The sequence below is a fragment of the Anser anser genome (genome assembly GCF_964211835.1).
Source record: "Anser anser genome assembly, chromosome: 14".
NCBI lineage: Eukaryota > Metazoa > Chordata > Aves > Anseriformes > Anatidae > Anser > Anser anser.
In genome coordinates this window covers 2,509,564-2,534,405 of record NC_139735.1, presented here as the reverse complement: position 1 = coordinate 2,534,405, position 24,842 = coordinate 2,509,564, and the positions used below count along the sequence as shown (strand labels likewise).

Below are 24,842 nucleotides of genomic sequence, written 5' to 3'. Positions count from 1 at the left end.
TGATAGTTGTTGCCAGCACAGCACAGGGGGCAGCTGGACCATGGGGATGCTGCTCCCAGGTCCCAGAGTCCGCCAGGATCCTGCCAGGCACCAGCTGGTGTGGTTTACACTAAGACAGAATTGCACCAGAAAGTGCCCGTGCTTCATTCTGCCGAGCTTTGCTAGACAGCAGTTGAGCAGGAAAAGGGCAGCAACATCTTACAGCACGTCAGGCACGGGGATATGTTTCTTCTCTAGGAGGAGGCCTGTAAATCAGAGGGAGGCATTCCCCAGATAAGAGCCACCGAAGAGCTGGCGGCCGCAAGCACAGCAGGAGCAGCTTTCAGGGTCACAAAGGTTCGGTCTGATTCCTCCAGCCAAGCTGGTGTCACTTCAGAGTGAGTGACTTGAGGGCTTTTCACCGATAATGATGTTTTCCCTGGTCAGGGGCTGAGGAAGGCATTTATGTCAGCCTGCAGCGGGGCAGCGGTGACAGCCCAGCTGCTGGGGCTCCCTGCAGCTCTGCGCTCCTTGCTGTCCTCCCTCTGGCCAGCTTACCACCTTGTGCTGGGTTTGAGAATTCCTCTTCTTAAACCTTGAGAGTGAGATGAAGTATTTAGTGTCGCTATGGGTTTTGTGCCTCATTAACCCCAAATCCTGGTTTTCATAGGTTGGTCCCATATTTTGCATGGGGTTACACTTGTGTGCCATTTGCTTCTCAGAATTTTGTACTTTTATTTACTTTTCAATCACAGGATAGATTAATTTATTTAATCTTTAGAAAAATGCAGAGCAGATGTAATATGGGTGGGGATTTCAAAGCCAAATATGGACGTCTGTAACCAAAGCCTTATAATCTGGAAGGTAACATGCTGGAGAGCTTCTCTGACAGCAGGATTTGGAAAGACTGTCAGCTATTACAAAAGGTGATGACTACAGGAGCTGCTAAATCACAGATCTGAGCGGTGCCATATATGCAGACAGCCTGTCTTTGGCCGTGTCTTATTTTTCCCTTTAGAAGTTCAGTTCTTTAAAAAGATGAAGGTGAGTGTACGCTGTCCTATAACGCAGTTTTACCTTTTAGGTGACACGTGTACAATGGCGAACTACAGCCGGCTCAAAAGCATCCTCCTCGACCTGCAGGCTCGTCGCCGGAGCCCCCCGAGCAGCCTGGCCGCGGACAGAGCAGCCCAGAAGCGCTTCTTAGTTGAAGATCTCTTCAAGCACTTGGATGTAAACGGTGACAGGCATCTCAGCAGCTCCGAGCTGGCTCAGGTGGGTGTGTTGTTCAATGAAAACAGAGTTATGAAGCGGATTGTGTTTTTCATTCAAAATGTGAATTGAGCGTAACGCAGAGGCGCTCTTGTGAGAGCGGTCATTTGTATCTGTCTGTCCAGCAGCAGGTAGGGAAGGAAAACCTGCTGCAGCCTGCGAGTCTTTCCGCACCTCTGGGGAGATGGTGGTGTCTCAAACACTTAAAGCTCCTCTACAAACAAAAACATGGCAGCTTTCCAGCCCCATCCTGGCTCCTGAAAATAGATAATAATCCTTACTGCTAACAGTCATCTTCTGAAGTGTTTCCAGGTAGCTGGCTTGGCAAGAATTAATTTGGATTTTTGGATGTAAGTTAGGAAGAAATCCCTTTCTTCTTCTTCCTGCCTTCTGGGCTGCGTATTAGCATGTAGTAACACGACAGTGTCTTCAGAATATTTTTAACAGGTTTATTTTCCCAGGATGCCGAGGCAGACACTGAAATGTCGATTAGCTGATCCTAATAACATTTGAAAAGGTGAGAGCTTGAAGAGACTGTTATTTCTAATCATGGGCCTGCTGTGCTGTTGGAATTCATCTAATTGTTCAAGTGAACCAGCACAAGCACTTGAACCGATCAGTGTGTGTCCTCAACTTTCCTTTTTTTTCATGTGAAAACATGAGAAAAGAGTCCTATAAATAAGAGAAAAAGCACTATGCCAGAAGTGGGAAAATACACATATTGGCATCTTGTTTCTGCATTCTGTTGGTTTCTTGCTGCTTCTATGCCTCAACACATAAGGCAGCAGCACAGGACCTGTCCTGTCCCCTGGCTTCAGCTTCTTCAGACCACACTGTGAGCTTGGCCTGAGCACACAGCTCTTGTGCAAACTGTGGGCATGGGCAGCCAGGGCAGCGGGGCACGGCGTGAGCTTGTGTTCACTGCCCACCTGAGTGCTCCGATGCACCGCACGTGAATGTTCTGTTGAGAAGAAGCAACGGGTGTGAAGCTGCGTGTGGTCGCCTGCAGGGTGTTGGGTCGGTCTTGGTAGCACTGGACATGACAAAACTTGGAGGAGCCACGGGAAGATCAGGGTTGATGAATGGCAGTTCTGTGGGCCTTGGGAAGTCCGTCAGCTCGGCTCAGTTAAAAACCACCAACCTCAAAATCAGAAAAAAAAGTCCCCAATGAGAATGTTATCACCTGAATGTATTTACCACTTAATTGTCTTCCGTGAGAAGCAAACACCTTTCCAGAGTCATTTGGAAATGAGGACCTGCTCCAGGTCGCAGGGCAGCCCTTCACCCTCTGCAGGAGCATCCCACCTGCACCTGCTCCTCGCAGCAAACGTGAAGCGTGCTGCAGCTCCAGCATGCAGATGCGAGCTGTGAGCAAGCAGGGCAGAAGTAAGCCCGCTCCTCTCCGAGGAGAACAGTTTGCACTGAATTTTAATCCTGATGCTGTTGACATGATGCACAATCCTGTCTGCACAATGCAAAGTGTCAGCGTAAATTCCCTTAGATCTGAGCTATGAATATATACAATACTTCATCTGTATTCAGTGATTTTTTATAAAGACATGGTAGGTATAAGAAAACACTTCTATCTGAATTCAAAGCCAGCTTTTGCATAGCTACATCTAAGTGTCTGTTCTACTCTCCAATTTTTTCCCCTTTTTACAAGAAACTTATTCTGTCAGGATATTAAACTCAGCTTGCATGGAAATAGAGGTTTGGCAGCCTGCAAGCCGTTGCCATTAGGAAGAAGGAATGACCTGCATTTTAAAGGAGGAGATTTCAGCGATTCAAGGTCTACTGCAAAGTTACTGCGGGCTTCCCTTGCCGATGTGCTTGGAGCCCAGGTCCCTCTCACAAGAGCAAGTGTAGGCCTTGGCTACTCTTCTTTTTTTCTTTTTATTCCTCTCTTCTAACTATGTTATCAGAATCAGTAACCGTGTTTGCACCTCTGTAGCCTGCTGCAATTTAATGGACTAAACCAAGTCCAGCCCTCAGCTAGGAGCCCTCTCAGCCGCAGGTCTTCCGTGTGTACACAATGGCTCACACCTGTGTAATCACCTCTCAAAAGCCAAAATAATGCCAGGCAACGCAAAGCACAGGCGAGCCGTGGAAGCTCTTAATCCCAAGCTGAGCTGCACTGATCTTGAGCCCTTCTGCTGGAGCACGGCCAGGTCCAGAGCAGCCTCAGGACTCGTCTGCGGGCAGCTCTGGAGCTCTTGTGCCGGCGATATTCACAGTTCACATGCAGCATGTCACTCTGTGTTTCTTTTCGTTACCTCTAATGTCAAGATGATTTCCACGTGCTCTTACCTGACCAGTTTATTCACTCAGTTTCCAAGAGATTTTTTTAGGTAATGAGCGATTTTTAATTTTCCATGTTAACCATCTCGACCGAAAATGTCTTGCCTTGTCAGGTAGATTTGTGAGTGATTTGTGTTGGCTCTTTTAATCTGAGCCTCTCTGCGACTTTGAAGTTCCTCCAAGGAGGGGTTTTTATTGCCCATGGATAGAGGCGGGTAAAATGGACGTGGTGCAGAGGGAGCCACTGTGATCTCATTCTCCCTGGCTGCTGGATGAGCTGTTGCCGTGCATTTTCTTTGTTTTATTTAAAAGAAAAATAGTCTCTTGAGCACCATAACCTTGTCTGCAAGGAAAAACCTGAGGCAGGTAACCTGCACTGCTGCAGAAAAAAAAAATTGAGTCATTTTTAAAGCCTGAAAGGGGATCTTTAGGCAGCTCAGTGCAGAGGGATTCGTTCCAGGGGAGAAACTGGAAGCAGAGCCCCCGCGGCAAGGACAGTCTGGTACCAGGGCAGCCTCTAGCACCCAGACATGGTGAGGATCTTTGCCCATTTGTTTATTTTCCGTGACATAATTTCTTTGAGCAAAAAGGTGACAGCAGATGGTCCGTTCCTTCTATTTAGAGCCTGATTTGCCTCCTTGCTGCCAACAGACCCTATTGAGCCATTTCCCTCAGGACCCAGCAGTGTGAAATGCCCACGTAGTCCTGCAGCCGTTGGTATGCAGGGCTATTAACAGCGGTGGTAATGGGAATGTTATTTCCATTTAAAACTTTTAATGCATTTTAAAGTCAGATTCATAAAATCTAATGAATATGTTGCAGCTGAAGTGTCTTGTGGTGTGTTTTTTTTGGCCATCAATGTTAAATCAAAAGGGCTAGTAAAAAAACTTGTCAGTCTTATGAAAAGTTAATCAATTTTCAATACAAAGGTAGACAAAGGGAAATTTTCATCTTTAGAAGATTGATCTTGGAAGTTATGGTTGATCTCACTTTCATTGAACATTTTTACTGCCTAGGTGAAGGGTCATTTTTTTAGCATTATTACTTTAAATTGCTTCAATATAATAGGCCAAGACTAGAATAGTAAATAAAAGAGTCTCTGGACTACAGCAAAAGCCTTCCTGCCTGGAAGATGCAATATTTCAGGTGTTTTCTTCATGTTCCACCATAAATTCAGAGAAGCCGTCATTTTCATTATGCTTAGGTCTGAGTTTAGCAATTTGCTAACTTGGATGTATGACTTTTAAAGCTCTCTTCATTTTTCACGTGGAATGTATGAAATGTTTAGAATGCACAAGAAACAAACTGTCAGGGGCTGAAAAAACGCATTATTTTTGAATACATCATCAACTCTTGCCTGTCCTAGTCGTAAAGGCAAGGAGTACAATTTTGTCCTTACCTACAGAGGAGAGAGGAAGATCAGATGCAGATTTTTCCCTGTTGAATATTCATGTTCCAGTGCATTGGCAGAGTAGAAACGTGTTCCTGTGCTGCTGCAGGACGAGGCTCTTAGCAGGCGTACCCTGACACAAAGCAAATACGTAACTTCTTTCCACTGGTTGCCTGTTATTACCGTGTTGGGAGGTGACAGTATGAATATTCAATAGCACTTGTTGAGTTTCTTTTTTCTCTTTGCCCTATAAACCTTGTCCTGATCTGATGACTTATGAACATGGCTGGTTTCCAAAGCCTCTGATGCTTAGAGGCCTTCAGAGGACTCGTGAACCAGTGCCAGCAGCTGGCGGCCAAAGCCAAGTTTGTGCCAAGTCAGAGCTCCAAGTTGGAGGGTTTTATGGTGTTGGGACCCAAGTTGTTACCATCCTCTAAGAAAGAGCAGGTCTCAGTGCCCCTCTGAGGGGAGATACGTGTCCATGGGTCATTTAATGCAAAATCTGCTGGGTGAGCCAGGCCCCCAGCCTGCGGCTTTACTTTACATGAAGATTTCATGTTTTCTTTGCCACAGCTCATGGAGGAGGAGGATCTCGACGATGATTTATTGGATTGTACGCTAGAAGACCTCCTCCGGTTTGATGATTATAACAATGACGGGCGCTTAACCCTGCAGGAGCTCTATACAGCCTTCCGTAAGTCCTGACGCTTTTGTCTGTCCTTGGTATTGAAAGCACGTGAATATCTGTGGTGGCAGTGTTGTCTGCCCAGATGTGATCAGCAAAAATAGTCCCTTTTTGTATTTAATGACATGGAAATTACTTTGAAAGGCTTGTTTCTAAAGGTTATTGTGCTCCAAAGGATGTGCATGAACTAGGAGGTTGGTAAAAGTGTGTGGGACTTACTTTTATCTTGTGGTTTTTGCTGTGCTTCCTGGTGTTGGCCTCCTGTCAGTGACAGTGGAGGGATGTCGGCGAAGAGGCTAGGTCTATAGACCTCAATATGTGGTTCCGAATTAATCCTGAGGAAAGAATACACATGGGAAATTACTTTCTTCTTTCTCTTCTTGAAACCTTGCAAATGTCTTGTGGTAGTGTGTTAGTTTGCTGTGGGGAAGGTATTTAACTGAATATTATCTTCCTGTGTTTTGTTTCCATGTTAGTAAGTGAAGGACTGTGTGCGATCTCAGTAGATACCTCAGCACCGTTTGCAAACATCCCTAGATCACTGAGCTACTTAAACTGTGTTAAACAATAAGTGCTTGTGTTATCCCATTTATCTTCATAACATTACATTCGTGCTTTAAATTAATCATTCCTTGAAGTCCTTCCCTCTTCCCTGGAAAAGTCCCGCGTTGTCTCCTTCACCTGGATGACAGGTGAAATTTTATTGACATTTTTCACTTTGAAATATTAAAAAGAAAAAAACATGTAGTTTTTGTTTGTTTTGCACCAATCAGACTAGTGAGCTACAGAGTACTTGTGCATGGTTTATCAAAGATATTATTAATGCTCTTTAAATGAAAACAGGATTCAAGCATTGAACCGTTCAGTGTGGGCAAAAGGCTGATAGTAAGCTCATTACCATTTAAGTTGGGTTCTCAAAACTCTGTGTATGATGTTTTAAAGACAAATTAATTTCAGTACCTCTTAATTTCATTTTCTAAACCAGAGCACCCTGCACTGGTTCATGCTCAGTGGAGGCAGCTCAGCGTGTGCAGGAATCCCACGTGCACCACACCAGCATGTTCCTCGTTGGTGCTTTTGGGCAAGCTGTGATGCTAATGCACAACCTCTATTTTTGCCGAATATCCTCTTTTCTAAAGAGAATGGTTTCTGTTTTCTTGGCTTCTGGCTTTTCATTAAGAAAAAAAAAAAACTTCGGATAATAATGTGTAAAGTGCTTTAAAATTAGCCCCAGTTGTCACCTTGGACCTGTTTGAACCACATATGCATTTAATTCAACACAGCATACTCAAGCCAGCAGATATACAGTAAAACATAAAACCTCATATATTAGGAGGGCTATGAAGTGAATTAACCCAACTATGAAGGCCTGACATGCAGTTATTTGGGAGCATATTTGGATCAATGGGTTCTCAAAGTCACAGCAACTCGTAACTAAACTCCAGGAGTAGTCATCTGTATGTGTTTCTGGTTCAGTGAATTTTAAGTAGGCAATGAAAATAAGACGGGTGTAAAATACTAGCCAATGAACAGAGACAGCAATCAATAAACTGCAAAAATATTGTAACAAAAAAAGGTGGAATGAATGTCTACCAAACGGATTTTGTATATAAAAAGAAGCTGAAAATTGGACTTCTTCATTTTCAATTCCTAGAATCCATGTTTTTGTCCAGAGCAGTTAATGGTCATCAGCTTTTAATTTAAAAGCAAAGTGCATTGCTTGTAACTTTAGAAACTCTGCAGACTCTGTAAGACTCTGTAACTTCAGTGCCTGGTAAAAGTATATTTTTTTCTTTATTACACTATCTAGGAAAAACATCTTTAAAATATGTGTATTAACTTTGTGCTTCATTATAAGCCAGACTTTAGCTTGCGACAGTAGTTTAGAAGTACAATATACCACACATTTTTCATATTTGTTGCCCATTAGGGTCATCCTTTTGTTGCTTTAAATTCACCCAAGTCACTCATTTTTGCATGCCAGCAGCAGGCCGTGGGGATTGCTGCTCAGCAAGCCGAGGAACCTAACTACAAGAATTCAGTGACATTAGAAAGTCTCAATCTAATTTATCCTCTCGAAAACTCTGTTACGTGTGTTTCAGCATACCATGCTCCGGTGTAGCATTGCAGCATTTGAAAGGTTTGAAGATGACCTTGATAATGTAAAGAGCTTTCCAATTTGTCATTCTTGTGATACTTTGGAGGTTGCATTTCATTTTAAAGAGACTCGTGGCCTTTCTGTAACTTAGAGAGCCACAAAATTGTAATTTCTCACTCCGTGTCTCTCTTTTGCTTTCTTTCAACACATCCTCTATCCGAGCAGGTCCAAAGGGTGAGTTGGATCCCCAGCCATGTTAATCAGCTGTAAGGGCATGAAAACCGTGTGGATGAGAAAAATCCAGTCTCTTACTTTTTTCAAAACCCGGTTTCACCATTACAAGTACTACTTCTAATAGATGCTGTTTTTAATAATAATTTCTGATTGTGCTAACCAATTGTATATGAGTCTTAATGCACAGCTTCAGATTATGGACAGAAGTAGTGGTCCTCCTCCAAACCCTATCTAATGCATTATCTTTCTTCTGTTTTTTCTGAAAGTTCTTTTATCCCCAAATCCCAAGAATACAATGTTTAGGAATTCGCTTTTGTGTATGGGGATGAATAGAAATATCTATTAGCCCAGGATTAAAGTATCGCTTTTCAAATCATCTTAATCACGCATGAGTAACATCTGAGACAGTTCAAATATTCTCCTGGCAGCTCTGGAAAGAACAAACTTTAGGTGTCTTCTAATTTCTCATTAGTAAATTTTATTAGATAAGAGGACTTAGGGCTATAATGAAAAGTAATTCATTTTTAGGATGATGATGTCAAGATTTTCAAAACCAGAGAGAGTACTAGTAAGTGTACTTGTCTGTTATCTTTCCTCTTTATTGTCAAAAAAGATTCAATAAATGACTAATAAATAAGAAGCTTAGTTTTCCTAAGTACTAACGCAGAGTATGCATCTAATTAATCAGCATGGAGATAGTCGAGTAAATTGGCAAGCACATCACCCAGCTGAGTTCTGTTTTAAATATGCTCAGATGAGTGATTTTTAGATACAACTTCTGGAACCGTATCTGACTGCAGGTCATTAGAATTAGGCATGTCACTTTTGGCTTTCCTGTTGTCTTCCCTGATGGGAAAGTAGCAGGTTGGCAGATGTGAAAGCCTAGCTGAAAAAAAAAAATCCGTGTAATCTTCTAGATCTATATTCTCATCGATGTGGACAGGTCCATTTGTAACACAAATATGTCGAAGAGGGGGAAAACATGCATTCCATCAAAATGGCTTTATCTTGTCAACATTGTTTAGCTAATAAGTTATTAAGCCTATGATAAAATCCCCTTAAATTCTAGCTCCTTGCCAATTAGAGCGCTCTCCTGACCAACATCCACTTCTGACAGCCTGCCTTTACAATTCACTGTACTTCAGAAACCATAAAAAAAAGGCCTTTTGCAAGCACCCTTGCTCTACCCTGTGGCAGCTGTTTCCAGTAGGTCATGCTGTGTTTAGAAAGGTTTTTGACTGAGGTTGTGTAGAAGATCAGGGGTATTTCACTGGGTCAGATTAGAAACTATAACACAAGATAATTCCCACATCCCCAAGCAGTCACAGCTTGCCGAGGTCGCCTCGCGCATTTTCAGAGTGCAGTTCTTGTGCTGTATCTCACACTTTCCAGTGGCTCTGCAGTGACATTTTGAGATCTTAGATGTCCTGTCTGGACCAAAAAAAAAAAAAATTTTGAAAGAAAAATACTAAATCACTATTTTTCAGTTCCGTTATATTTTCCAACCAGTTATGCACATCCGTTATGTGTAGAGAGAAAACTGATGTTTCTCTAAGAAGGGGGGATATGTTGTTATCGATGGGATATGTCGTTATCTAACAAACACAAATGGAGTTTAGAAGAGGAGAATTTTGTGCAGGAAAGAATGCAGAAGAGGTTGCAGGAGCTATGTGCTCTTCTCACTCTTAAATTTTCTCACATTGACCAATATCGTGCTGTTAAACTCTTTACAAGAAGTTTGTGGTCTTCCCTGATTCTCATTTAGTTCAGGTTTTCCTTTTTTAACTGTCCTTGAAATTTATCAAAAAATGCACTATGGGTGAATTTGAACAAAGAAATGAATCGGGAGCCTGGGCTGGGCATGGTTGTTGGATAAATCATTGCCGGTGCTGCAGAGAAGCAGCAGTGAGCCTGGCTCCAGACTTAGCGCAGTGGTCCTAAAACCTCCTGCAGGTCCTAAAACCTCCCGTAGGTCCTAAAACCTCCCATAGCTCTATTCCCCGTCAGGCAATAAGACTGCGCGGTGAGAGGAACCGTTCGCTCCCGACTCCTCCAGGCATCCTCCCGAGCCTCGTCAGAAGTGCAGAGTATAAAGCAGATTTATTTTTGCGGGCTATATTTCTGATATTCCTGTTTCGCTGGAAACTACTCGTCGATAGAGCTTTGTAATCGTCACCCGAGCACTGAGATCGATGCTTGCAGAGCTCTGCCACGGGGAAGGGCAGCAGGGCCTAACCGGGGGCTGCTGGGGCAGGGGGGCGAGGGAGCTGGTGGAGTCACAAAGGAAACATTCGGGAGCGTTGCTATTCGTGATAGAAACCTCATCTTAAGGAAAGATATAAATAAATTGCATTTGAGGAAAATGAATGCACACATTCGGAAAAATTGTCCATAATATATGTATTCCACGTGCGACTGGAAACCCAGGTGTTCGGCTGAAATTGCATCCGTAAATTCCATTTCCAGATGAAACGTTTACTTGCGTGTTTTACAGACGTGGTCTCCCCGTTGGTGTGGCACGTGGGGTTGGGCATTTGGTGCTGCTACCTTCCAGCCAGATTGGTCAAGCTTGGTTAATTATATCGGACAACTATATTGTGAGATAAAATGTTTTGCTTGAGGTCTTCTCTTTAGCAATGTTGTAGCAACAGTTATCTACAGGATCAAATCGCTCTCCTAAAATATTGACAATCTGTGCACCACGCTCAGCCTCTCCAGCTGTAATCTCCTTGCTATGTAATTTTTCTTTCATGTTGCTGCAGGTATTGGTACAAAGTTGGAAATAATTCATTAGCTTACCGGCATTGATTTGTTTCTCCTGTGAGCTATGTGATACCCAAACTTCAAACACGCCTCAGCAGGCAGGGGAGCGCTGGCCTCTGCGTTCGGTTTGAGGCAATGTTAGAGGTGATGCGAAGTGCTCGGGAAAGAAATGAGGTTTCCTTCAGCTGGCCAAAGCAAGCGGTTCCAGCCTGCCTTGAGGAGTCACGTGCAGCTGTGTTGCTGCGCATAAAGGCAACTTTTTTGGGTGTCTTCTGGAATAATGAATTCAATAGCGCATTCTTAGAGCAAAAACTAAACTAAAAGTCAAAAATCAAGCAAAAAGCAGAAATTTTAAACTGTTTAGCTAGATTTCCGTAGCAAATGCAGAGTGGCTGAGCAGGGATGATGGGAAACACCAGCAGGCATTAAAGTCACTGCAGCATCATTTAGTAACTGTGTTTCTGCAGCCGAGCTGGGATCCTGCACTGTTTTTTTAGGCTTTATTAGGACCGAACCGGCAGCATTGTGTTGTAGGGAGATGCAGCCACTTCATAGCGTGGAGCTATGGGAATCAGCGCTGGGGGCTGTGTGCGCTCCGACGCCTGTGTTCCAGCCCAGGGCTAAGCTGCAGGCAGGCGCTTGAGCTCTCAGGGGTCTTTGTGGACTTTTTAGATCTTCAGAAGCACCAAACTCCTTGCCTTGAGTGTGAGATGCCTGACTTTAGCGATAGACATGGTCCTGTTGCACCTGGAAATGATATTTTGACTGCTAGGACACTTCGCTTGGGACTCGAAGTGAGTTCATCCTCACTCAGTTTTAGTGGGAAGGTAATTTTTGAATGAAGAAACCTTTTTTGCTTTGATGTTCAGTCCTGTTGTTTTCCTTGATATCAGAAACATTCAGAAAAAAAAAAAAGGGTCATTTCTTTTTCTTTTTAAAGCTCTCCTCATTGTGAAAGCCTTCAGCTCTGAGCTCCAAATCTGAAATATATCACTGGGCTCCAGCACAGTGTCCTGCACTGATTGTGGTTCCAAAAACAGCTGGAAGAGTTGGGTCTTTCTGTAGCATTTTGTGTATTCTCAATGCTTTTGCTTCATTTTAAACCAAGTAAAAGGTTTACCTCAGAGGAAAAAAAAGTAATGTGTTAAAAATAAAGACAAACTTAATCTAAGCAAGAATGCTTCCTAAGCTAAAATACGGTCCTGGGGAAAAACAAGAAAAGATCAAGAAAAAATACGTTCCACGTGGATGCATGTTTACCACTGGAAAGAGGGACATGGTTTTGCCTCTGGCCCAAGAAGGGGAACGTTTCCATGTTGAGACCGCAGATAAATTCATCCAAATGTGTTTGCTGTTCAGTTTTGTAGTCTGCTTAGTCTGTATATTTTTACATTAGGATTTGAGTTAACAGTGTGTCCCGAGTTAAAATTTTGGTAGGATTAATGGCGAAGATAGGTGGTTGGAATGATTTTGTGATTGTTGGTCAAGAATTGCTATCCAGTTTCTTTCACGAAAATGCAGCGAGATCCGATGCCTGTTTTGCTGTTTCCTTCTACGCAGACGTGTGTCTCGGTTGCACACGGGTAGCAGTGCACTCAAATGTGAGTTGCCAAACTCTAGTAGTTTTCCAAATACCTGTTATTCTGAAAGATACCATCTGGAAAATGTCAATGGGCTTAATATATAACGACTGAATAAGAGAAAATGAACTAATTACAAGTTGTTATTGGAAACCTATTCTCTACGAATTGCAAAGAAAACACCGGAATACAATGGCGATTTTAACATGCTCTTCAGGGTGCATTGATTTGTTAATCTTGGTTTCAAATGCAAGACTTTGCAGTGTGGAGTAGTGCTTCTGAGGTGATGTAGTACAAACCATATCAAATGTCTACACACACTCTTGCAGGAGCAGAATATCTAAATATTTATAAGTATTTATGAGTGACTCACCGGTGCATAAAAGCAGGCAAATACCATTTCCCAAAAAATTATTTGATCCATACCAGCAATGTTCACTGAAGCAATCTCACATACACAAATAATAGTGTTCTCAGTTGCTTGCAGACACAAAATTACGTCAGTGAACAGCAAATAGAAATGTCGGTGAGATCATAAAATGACTGGCAGTCCTTCAGACTGACATACGCACCTTCAGATCACGTAGGTAGGGATCTATAAATTATAATTTGCATTTTCAATTAGCAGAGAGTGTAGAATTGCAGGCTTTCCTATGGCTTTGTTCTGTTCTGGCAAAAGCAGAGCTGATTTCTGAAAATCAGACCTAAACTTTCTGCATTGTAGTTCCTTTTATATTTTTTTTTCAGTAAATGTCTTTCCAAGGAATTTGGGAAGCAAATGAAGCAAAGTCATGAAGCAAAAATCTGTTTGTTTGTTTTTGTTTTTGTTACTAAATATGAGGGAAGTTGTAATCAGTAATTGCTAAAGCTATATATATCTTCTGAAATCTTCCTTCATCTAAGAAACACTGCTGCGTATGTTCTGTTTTCCCTTCCAGGCATCTCATGGATGCTTTGAATTGCTTCTCCATCTACATGCTCTTCATCTTCTCTTCCCCAACTTGTTTGTCAGATTCATAGCTTTGAAGCCCCAAAATGTTCCTCAATATATCAGAAGAAGTGTATCTGCCATCTGCCTCAGATGTGTAGGCTGCAACTGCCACACCTTGGCTCGTGTGTTTGTTTCAGGCAGCTCGTGGTGCGTTTAGGTTGAGCACCACCGACGTCGATGCTGAGGGTGACACCTGTCCCGGCAAGGATCACGCTGGTCCTTGGCCACTGTCGTGTGTCACTTTCTTGCACGTCTCCCTGCTAAGGGATTAGTTATATCATCGGGTTTTCACGTTACAGTTGTGTCCTGCATTCCTTGCTCTTGGACATGTGGTCATATAACTGTATATGTGGTTTTAATTATTGCGCATGGGCCCAGCTTGCCAGCAAACCCTGGAAGCCCAGTGCATCAGTCCTGTCTTCTGCTGGCCTCTCTTATCCGTGCCCGGTGTCCGTAACGTCAGCTGGGATGCCTGTGCTCATTCCAGACCTCGCAGAGACGTTGGACAGATTCGGGCTGTGGATGACTCTCTGTGCAGTGCCGCTAGAAGCAGCCCTGTTAGAGAGCTCCCCAGTGAGAACTGCTTTTTGAGGTTGTCCATCAACCAGTTCCTAGTTCATTTAGCACATACTTTATTGACACTGGATAGCACTACAGAGCTACAGTGCTAATTTTTTAATCAAAATGCCAGAGCAGCCATCAGAAAATTACCAAGTACAGTACATATCCCTGGTGCAATGATACAATTTATCTAGAGCCACAGCTGAGATGTTTTTATTTCATGTTCTTCACAGGAGAAAATCTCCTTGACAAATCCAGGATGTCCAGATAGAAACTGAAAAAAAATAGCAGTAGGAAATTGAATGAGCTGAACTCAAAGGACGGTTCTGCTTTAATACTTCCAAAAAGAGGTGTTTTCTTTTTCTTTCTTTCTTTTTTCTTTTTTTCTAAAGGCACTAACCTATAGAAAAAAGTAAAAAAAGCTTTGAAGATGCTTCAGTGGCATCAAGATTTGAGGTGAAGCTCAGCTGTTGCCAGTGTCTGTCTTTAGCACCATCATAAAAAGCTCATTCTCAAGTTTTTGGATGGTCACAACTTCAGGAAGAACATCAGGAGCTATCAGTAGAAATAAATGATGGAGCTCAGGCCTCCAAAGCACTGCTCTGCCCTGAGATTTTCCCCTCTGCAGTATACAAGGTACATCTGCAGAGTTTTTGTTTCCGTTTCTGCAGACCAATAAGTACAGCCCCACTGAACTCATGTTTTGAGCCGCACTCAGATTGTGCATCCTTCACCAGAGCACAGGCATCCCAGCTGTATTATTAGAAACTTGCTGCTTGTAGAAGGAATCCGTGGCTGTGATTTACCAAGAAACAAAAATGTGCTAAGTATATGCCAGTCTGTGGCTTATTTCTTTGTATTTGTCATTCTGTTCATCATAAAACCTGACTCAAGTGTTAGAAAAAGGTCACAGATACCCCACTGGACACTGAAGGGCATTTGGAGCAATTGCCTGCTCTGAGACCAGAAACACACAGCGTCAGTTTTGCAGTGCTGTTTATCATAGCCCCAAAAAACTGCTGGAGCTGTGATGGAGTATGGAGGGGGACAGAAGGGAGCACATACGGGAGTGGGAATGACATTAATTTCAAAGCAAAGCACCAGAAAAGGAGCAGGGTGAAAAGGGAGAGTAAAAATATCCTCACCCTGTGATTACAAAATCTATAGGTACTTTTTAAATATGAAATTAAATGGAACACAGGAGAGCTTGAAAGACTGAGGTAACTTTCTAAATACACTTTCAGGATGTATTTTAACGTGAACTGTATTTCACAAGGTTTTCCCACAGCCTGATTTTCTGTAGTTTGAGTGCAGGGCTCCAGTCTGATAGAGCTGCTGCTGGAATTGCTTACAGGTAGAGGCTGATTTTGAAGTTTTCCTGCAAGACGCTGCCCAGAGTGTCTGTTCCTGTGTTTTTGTTCTCCTGTCTGGCTCTGTGACCTGATTCTCCATGTCATTCATGCTTCATTTTAATTGCGGAGAAAATACATCTTTACACAGTGTTTGATGCTACCACGGAGTCGTCCATCAAACCCCGCTTGGCTGAAACTGTGCGTACAGCCTGCTTGCCTTACTGCTCTTCATGCATGGAAACATTAAAAAAAAAAAAAAAGGCATATTAGTTTGGCCCTGGTCTGTGAAAACCCAGGAGTCATTACTAGTGCTGACACAGCACTGGCTGAGTTCAGGCAATGCCACTGCAGTGTTTCATTTTACAACAAAAGGTGTCATGTGCATATTTTGAATATACAGTCAGGCGGCTATTATTTGATAGCTCTTGCAGTTAGAATCCTAAAAATATTGCTGCACGAATGTCTCCCTTTTATATTCCACTCACCTCCCTAAGGCTATCGATCTGAGGCGCCCTTTGCCTGGTGGGAAAAAAAAATCATTTCTGCCATGAAAATTCAGGAGCTGTGTACTGAGCCTGTAGCAATCTGATGAGAGGAAAACCAGCACTGCTACTGCCTGTCCAGTTTTAATATTGCTCTGGTTATCTAATCTATCTCCATTAGCACAGACCTCTCGAATGCTCTTAATAAAATCAGTGGCCGAAGGAAAAACATTTGCTAGTGCTTGTATGATGAGAGTGGTGAACGCCGTGCTGTGTCCCCAGAAGCTGCTGTTTTACATGCCCAGGGGAGGGTTCCTCTCGAGGATGGATCGACTTGTTTGTGGGTATAAGTCCACGTGTAAAATTATCGTTTGCTGCTGTTCGTAGCAATTAGGTTGAAAATGAGCCACCCTCAGGGCCTGGTTAGGAGGGCAGGAGGCAGCCTTCCCAGGCCGATGTCTGCCAACTTTTTCATCCTCTCCTAACTTACACCAGGAGGTCCTGCTGCATCAGAAATAACACATCTCATTTCTGTACTATCCTAGGGAAGGCTAACGTGTTTTTCTTTAGCGTGCAAGCCCTGCACAGGAAGATTGGGGTTGCATGCTGAAGACCCCTTGATTGGGGTGGGGTGCGTGGACCTTCCCGTCCCACCCAAAAGGTGAAAAGTGCTTTTTCTGCCCTAAAGCCCCGAACGAGAGCATGGCAATCCTGACACCTGTAGCTGATTTGTGGGCATCACTAGGTTGGATTTATACTCCTCTAGGCCCTGAAGGCAGAATTGTTTCAGAAGCTGTGATGGTGTCTGGTTGCGTTTGGTCATTACTGGTGTCAGAGGCTGTTGTACTTTATTTTAGCAAGAAAGAGCTCTGTGCCGGGTTCTCCTGTAGTAGAAGTCTGCACCGCATGCCTTTAATTCGTGTAACACTGTGGTAGTCACCTAAATCATCTCCAGCCTCAGCGATAAGCCCACGTGGTAATTTATGGGCTTAAGAAGATATAAAATGGGCATGTGACTGTTTTAGAGAGCACATCTCCACTTACTTTAGCACTAATTATTATTGGTTTTGTTTCACCGTTAGTCTGACAGTGCAATATAAACTACCAAACACACGTGTGTCTCTCCTAGGTGGAACAGTTTGGAGCCTGCTGGGATGTGTAATGCATCTTCTGGCACGGCTAATAGAGTTGTTTTGCTTTTAATGCAATTTACTAACCAATCATCTGCTAAAATATAAGATGTATATTAGTCTAAATTTGTTACAGAACTGCTATTTTCCTCCTTATTATGCTTTAAGATGTATTTTTATGAATCCATTCACTCCAAGTTAGGCAAGATATGTTCATGGAAAGGCTCCAGTATGTTAATTTGTATTTATTGAATACTTCAGCGTAATGTGATGAACAGGCCCCGTGGATTGTAATTAATGCATTGACGTCCAACTACTGCAGCTGAATGGAAGATGAAAGCGACTTATAATGGACATAACACGCATTCATCTTGCAGTGATGCATGGACACCTACCAAGTCAAATAGCTTTTGGTGAGAATAGAAATGCAGTCGGCATCAGCAGAGCAACTTTACTGGGGGGCCCCTCGCAGCCCCCAGCCTCTCCCCTCCAGCATTTCCCTTTCCGTGCCCCCTCGCTGACTCGAGTTAGGTGAAAGCCAAGTGCATCGGCAGGAGGGATTTGGCTCAGACAGTAGTTTCCTCCTTAAATGCAGGGAGAGAGTAACTCGCTTATTCCTTTGATGCATTAGCACGGGTGGCCTCTTGAACATCGTGCATTAAACAAATTATATGAACTGCAAATAACATGGTTTGTATTCTAGTGCACGAACAGGGCTTCTGCAAATAAATAAACCGATGGCAAAAAGCCGCTTTTCAGATTTCACTTTTCAAGCTCTGCAACTAGGCACTAATACAATTATGTCAAAAGTATGTTGAGCAGATAGAAGTAATGAACTGTTGGATTCCTTTTCTGTAAGAGGTCTTTAACAGAGGACATTGGGGAATAAAAGATTTTCCCTGCAATAGGCATCATGCATACAAGAGCTTTAAAAAATAAGAAAGAGTGGCAGGTTAGCTTCCTTTTTTTGACTCATGGGAGAAGACGGGCAGCTCCAAGCGATCGTTGATCAACTTTCCTTTCGTTAAACATCAGCCAAGGGAAGACTTGGCAGCTGTAATTTCCTTTAAGGAGAAAGCAAGAGGGAAGGGCGGGAGAGCTGAGGGACTTGGCACTGCATCGTACCGAACTATTGCTTTAATCCTCCCAGGTGGTAGCTAAGTTGCAGATCTTGCATCAGATGAAATATGAAATAATAAGTGCGTCAATAAGCGTTAATTGATCCACTAATTTCCTATAATAAAAGAAACTTTGAAGAAACCGAAAGGGCCGGTGGCAAAGCAATTTCATTATGTGTCTGTCAGCGCACTGTATAATTTACTTTGAGGGCTAAATACAAGTTACTCATAGGAGAGGTTGAAATATCTGATGAAGCAGTCATGCTTCTTGTCAGGACTTTGGGTTTCCTTCTGTTATTACTATTGTTATTAGTTTTTGTGGATGATGCCCCATAGGAGCTGGATCGAGAGGCCCAGCCAATTTCATGTTGGTTCAGCAGCTGTCGGATGATAACCGTGCTAAGTCTCTTGAAACAACAGATTTGGTTCAGCGCGGTGGAGATAACTGGTGCTGGGCTCTGCAAGTAGCCAAATAGTAGTGTCTCTTAAAACTACCTTGTGAAGTATTACCTAATAGCCAGGCAAAGGAAGGGAGATGGTTTGGCTGTGATGAAGTGTTATTTAATTAGTCGGCAGGGTTGGGAGCCCAGGTGAGGCCCCGGTTAACCGAAGTCTGCGCCGCTCCCTCCAGGTGACGCCCCGAGTGCTCAGCTCGGTCTCTTGCACGCCCAGCAGTGGTGGACTTTAAAGTATGTTATTTCTTGTGAATCTATTATTTGTTATACCAAGTTTATATCTGAAATGCAAATTCTACACACACGAACGCACTTTGTCTATTCTGGGTTAAGCTGGCATGACCTCTGGCTATCTAATTCCCCTAGCACACACCTGTAACTTTAATCATTTCCTTAAAAAAATCGAATTGCTGGTGTGTCAGAGCACACCCATCTATAAATATTCACAGTCTCAGGTGCTGAAAAGCCTCCTATTGATCCATTTTCCTGCCCTCTCCATAAAATGGCCGAGCCGTCTCCCAGCGGGGCAGCCACTGCGGGAGAGGCGTCTCCTGGCACAGGCCTCTACGAGGCGACGGGGAGCTTCATCCATATTTTAGAAAACGTATTCACAATTTCGTATTCTCAAACAGTGCTACTGTGTCAACATCACAGTCTCGTCAGATCACAGGTTTTTAGTTAAATCAAAATGACAGGAAATTTCCTTGGATTTTATCCGCCATCTGAAGAAATTGGTTGGAGTCGGAGTTTGTAGAGCAAACACATCAAAATGAGTTTAAAGAAGTGCTGGAAGTAGTAAGACATACATAGTAGCTTTCCAGCAATTTCTTTCAGCTATTAAGACTTAATTTTTAAAATTGCCTGCAAATTATGACTGGGAATATTTTATTGCACTACCCAAGAAAATTGTTGGTCTTCGTCCTTCTGTTTACACTTTTCCAACATGTTTTTTACAACACGCAGCCAAAGGCCTGATGACCTCTCTGTCATAGTTCCTTACAGGAGGTTTGCCTTTCGCGGGAGTAAAAAATGGTTGCCTTAAATTGTGAGTAGATGGGGTTTCTTTTGGTGGGGACATTGCTGATGACTCTCAAGTCCCTCTTGTGTTGTGTTTGTGATATCTCTTGAGTGGGACTCAGGAATGGGTGCAGACCCCTCTGGTTTGCTGCCAGTGTTGCCAGTCCCCAGGCATGTGGGAAAACAGGCAAATTCCTGAGGTTTTGGGTCTTCCTGGGTCTTGGCGTGTTGTCTGTGACGTGAATATTTAAAACGTCCAGGTGGCTGTAATTTGAACAGGTTTTCATTTCACTTGTTTAGTCAATTACAGGTGAAGAAACTGTTTCTGCTATCCTAGCTCTAAGAAATGCAATGCAACAAAGAATTATTGATAAAATTATGGATCAAATAGAAATGAATAGCTAGATTCTGCAGAGGGAGAGCAAATTAACTGGAATTTGGGTCTTTCCCTCTGCCTTTCTTGTTTTGTTTTGCATTGCATATCAGGTACTGTTTGGATGAAAGGGTTCTGCGTGGTGTGTAGGCCTAATGGAAGTTGGTTTTGTTTTGTTTTCTAATATTGTTTGGCTTTTTTTTTCCTTTTTTTTATTTTTTTTTTCTTTTTTTCCACCCTGCAAAGGTGCTTGGCTCTTGGCAATTACGTTGAGAGAAGCCACCTACAGCACACACATTGGTTTGGAAAATTGGCTGGTGGGGTCTCACCCATCAGCTGGTGCCCGAAGGGCTCCGGTAGCTATGCACGGAGCCTGCCTTGGTCCGGGTGCTCCTTCCACGATGACAGACCCTCAGTGCCAACCACAGCCCTCGGAAATGCACAAATTCTGTTACAATAACACCATTTCTTGCTGCTGCAAAGGTCTCCGTGCTGCACGCTCCATTTTTTTCCTCTTAAAAAAAGCCCAAGTGCCTTCTAGTTCAAATGGAAACTTCTGAAGAAAACTTTCCTTCGTTTTCAGCATACCTCCGAGTGACTTTTCCCCAGAGCGTGACCTTGCCGTTGCTGCTCTCTTGTCACCACCTGATGCGGTGCCTGTTTGAGCCGGGGGTGCAGGGGGCTCGCAGCCACCAGCCGCTATTTATCTGTGTCTGCAGTGTAAGGAGCGCAGCCCGGGACGGTCACCCTGGTGCATCGCGCACGGGGAGCGTGGTAAGATGAAAGCTGAGATGACTGTGATAGCGAGGAGAGATTTACGGAGAGGGTACAGGATCACGCTGTGGATTTTTAAAACCGATGTGTAGCTGTAAGCGGTGTCTCTCACAGCCCCCCTTTTGCCAGAAGGAGAAAGGAACTGTAGCACCAAGGTGCCAAATTTTGCTGTGATTTAAATGCCATCACTTCACGGCAGTATTTAAACATAACCTAACTGTGGCAATAAAATTTAGAGGCTTGTACCCCGGACCATGAAAAGTTTTGCCGAAAGAAGGTGTAATTTCATTGCTATAGAAAAAAAAAGGGTGGGTAAGCTGTTCACCATGCGCTGAGCATGCAGGAGGCCCTGGTGCTGTGTCGGGCAGGTGCAGTTAACTGCCATCTTCCTGAGCGGGCAGGACGAGGAGTGTTTGGGAACATGGGAAGGGATGGGAGAGGCGAGGGAAGGGCCACATGGGGGGCGGCAAAGGGGCAGATCCTGGTTTCCACCGCTGGGCAGGACCAGCTTGGGCCAGAGCTGAACTGTTCAGTGCTCCGCAGGGACCCAGTCTGAGCTCTTCTGGTGCTTGACTGAAGCCATTGAAAAGTGAACTGGTTCCCCCCGGGCCGTTGCAAAGTAATATTTGTGTCTGTGTGGAAACATTTGTATTGGGCTCTTCTGTAGCTAAATCTGCTCTAATGGTGGCAGGAGAAGATGAAGAAATCGGCAAGAAAGGATTCTTTAAAGAACCAATCTCTGTGGCTGCGCTCTGTAACTCTGCCCTGCGGAGCATGGGATGTCCAGCCTGACTGCCTCCCAGAAAAATAACACATCTCGCAGGAAACAATAAGAAAGGGAATGCAGTGCCATCTGTGCTCCGAGGCTGTGTCCTTAAATCAGTGAACCTGAATTTATAGAAGTGAACCACCTGTCAGTTCCCTTGTAGGGGATTTTTTTTAAAAAGCAGCAATGTTCCTTTAAATCACTAACCTTGTCACAGCAGTAAAAACAACGGGTCTTCTCCCATCGTATTACCGGGCTGAAAACAGTAAATAAGAGTATATGAAAAGATGTTTTTGCGAGCAAGCTGTCCTCCAGGAGGGCAGGGAGGAGCCCACATCTCGACCTTGCCAGGCTGTCTGGAAGGAATCAGTCTGGGATCTGATGGCAATATTTCAGTTTTAATTGTTTGTATGCACCTGGCAGGTATCTGTTTGCGTATCTCCCCTTCCCACCTCCCCCAGAATTGTTGGATGTATCTACTCGTTGATGAGAGGCAAAAGTTTTAGATATACCAAATTTTATTTAAAAAATAAAAAAAATAATAAAACCCTCTTTGTGTCTCAGCTGAGGGAAGGACTGGAGAACGAGCTCACTGCCTGGAGCCGTAGGGGAGCACAAGGGAGAAAGGCCCTGCTAAGCTTCCCACAGGTAGAGAGCATCCTCGGGAGCTCCTCATGTCACCTTAGACACCGAAGTCAACCAACACTTCTTGGGCTGGTGCCTGGTAAAAAGTTACTGCCCTATTACGTTCATTTGTACTGCCAGTAACAGCAGTGACAGAGCTGTGAATGGTGTTTTACTTGCCCTGGTAGGACGGACTGGTTAATCAGAGAACACCTACTGCTCGTTTGTTTTCATTTCATGAAAGATTTTGAAAAATAACAGTTCAAGCAATTCGCCCGTCCAGTTTAAACATGTCTCACCATGGCCGTTCCAAACCTTTCGTCTCTGCCTTGCTAATCTTTGAGCATTCGGGTTCAAAGAGGTTAAATCAGCGCATGGCACGACGACAGGCAGCTCGACTGATCTGCCTTTAAGCTGCCTGCTCACTTGCAGAAGCCGATAGCCTAAGCAGCTTCCTTGCTGGCCAGCACCAGAGAAACTGCCGTTTCATTTGTTTGCCGCCCTTCCATCCAGACATCACAACACAAAATAATTAATCCTAATGCAGCTCACGCAGCAGTACGCAGCTCTTGGTGGTATTGCTCCGGTGCTCCAAGCGGAGGGAGCTACCATGGTTGCTTAACAAATTGACTGCTTAGATTTGTGCAGAGTACTCATTTTTCTTGTAGACTCTTTCTTTCTCGGAGGGATGAAAAGCTTTCAATAGGCTTCTTTTTATTGCATCTATGGGCAAGTAGAAATATATTGAGGAGACGCAGAATTTATCTTTACTTCATTTGCATAAAAATGCAATTCAGACTATTTTCTTTTTCCAGAGATGTTTTCCATATTTTTCCTCCCCTCAAAGATAGCAGGAGAGTAATCAAAACAGAGTTATGTCACGCTGGTGCCTCTCATAACATGGCGAGGTCTGTCCCACCATAGTTCTTGCTGCTGGGGGCAAGGACTGTGTCCTGGTAAGTTCACGCAGATGCACAATACTTGGACCTGGGAAAAAATGTTGGCTCGCTGTTTTAAGAAAAAATATACATTGCAATTAGATACTCTCATGTATTCTTGAAAGCTGACAAAGTTTTGAGTAATTTCAGTTTGTTCGCTGCTACCGCTGTGCAACAATGCAGTCACAATTCCCGCTTTGTCTGCGTTTTCTCAAGCAGAAAGGAAAGGGAAGTTGGAGATCTGGGTGGTTCCCTGAACCCTTCAGATTTATTCTGGCTGCCATAAGTAGTTGAAATGATGGTAATACAGTTCATGTTTCCTGTTTCTAGCTTAATATGACACTTCAGTAAGAGTGTGGAGGATATTTCAGCAGCTTGAAGTCAGGTATTCCCCACCACAACCCCCATCGTTCCAGGTACAACACCTCTCTGTGGTTTTCCACTTTCACGTGTGTTTTACATATGCTTGCTTTTCTAAAGATTGGGTCTCTGCCAGTGCTTTGGCAAAGATTGCACACAGTGGGTGTGTAAAGTGCCTGAAACTCAGTCCCATGCGGAAATAAGACAGTGTTTTCTCTATTACTTAATTATATTACTTGCAGAACTTCCAGCAATAGTAGATTTTAAGAAATTTATCTTTCCTCTCGCTTGTTTGCCTTTGCCCATTATCACTTTTAAAAATGTAGCAGCTTTCCCATCTAGAACTTGTGGTACTTACTCATTATGTAAGAAATAAATTTTATCAGAAGTAAAACACATACCTGTTGGTTGTGCTTGGGCGTCCTGCATTAAGGAGCCAACACGGTGATGAAAGCCTCTAGGGTGTGTTGTGGACACGCTGTGTCCTGAGGCAGGATTTGTTTTGCCAGGCTATCCGTCACATGTCCGAAACGAACCTATGGGTCTGTGCAGTTTTCTTGGGGGATTTTTATTTCTTGGAATTAGTTTTTGCTGGTGCTTCAGCGTACTGCTCCGCTAGAGGTTGCTCCCCCTGCCTGGAAAGCATGGAGAAGAAATGCATGGAGCTGTTTCGAACATGTATACTCTGAAAATATGGTTAGGCAGTGACACCATTGTTACCGTTTCATATTTAATTATTTAGTATCTCTCCTCTCTTTTAAAAGGCTTGGTTCTTTACTGCTTCATTAACTACTGCCATCACCTCCCTCCTCCTTCCCGTCTCTATTCAGATAGATTGGACAGATCTTGTTAGCTTTCTCATGGTGATGATGGGGACCAAAAAGTCATTTAAACATATTTGGCAGGCCATACATCTTAATGCTACCCAGTAATAATTCAACAGAAAGAGAAGTCTTGTGCCTGGGGGCTAAATGAAATGAAATTAGGGCTCTGTGCTCCCTGTGGGCCAGAATCCCCTTATCTCACTCGACGTAAATGAGATGTGCATTTGAGCTGTGTAATCAAGATGGAGAAACGATGTTCAGGAGTCTTTGCTGGAGAGCCGTGGTCTGAATGCCCCTGGGGGTGCATGGGCTGCTCCGTGCGAAACCTGTGACCCTCGGGGACACGCTGCCTGGTTTCAGGGGAGCTGTTGTGTCCCGCTCTCTTGCACGTGTTTTAAATGCAAAGCGTGCGCTGCACACACAGGCTGAAAGCAAACGCAACCGCAGACCTCCCGCGGCACCCAACACCTTTCCCTCTGTGCTGGGATGGTTCGTCCGATGGGGTTGTCTGAGAGCAGCAGGTAGGATATATGGCCTCATCCTAGACCAAGCAGCGATTAGGGATGATTAAGCAGCGATCAGCAGTGATTTTGCCTTTTTCGTCCTATTCTTTGTAGTTTTACAGCATTGCCTGGATGTTGAGGTTTAGTTACTAGTCCCAGGTCCTTGGCAGCAGATCTCTTATCTGTATTTATTGCTATCAGTGCAAGGGGAAATGTTGTTTCATGCCAATCACTCAAACAAGTTTTCCAATGGCTTTGACCTTTTGGAAAAGCAC

The 24,842-nt window shown here is 43.7% G+C and overlaps 1 protein-coding gene across 6 annotated transcripts in view; it reads left to right on the top strand.

The window, feature by feature from the left end:
* FSTL4 (follistatin like 4) overlaps positions 1 to 24,842 on the top strand; it is a 351,120-nt gene that overhangs the window by 247,422 nt on the left and 78,856 nt on the right. For all 6 annotated transcript variants that reach the window (XM_083798912.1, XM_083798911.1, XM_083798913.1 and 3 more), the window contains 2 exons: positions 1,064 to 1,254; positions 5,513 to 5,633. In XM_083798912.1, coding sequence (XP_083655038.1) covers positions 1,064 to 1,254; positions 5,513 to 5,633 — 312 coding nt within the window. The remainder of the gene's footprint in view (positions 1 to 1,063; positions 1,255 to 5,512; positions 5,634 to 24,842) is intronic.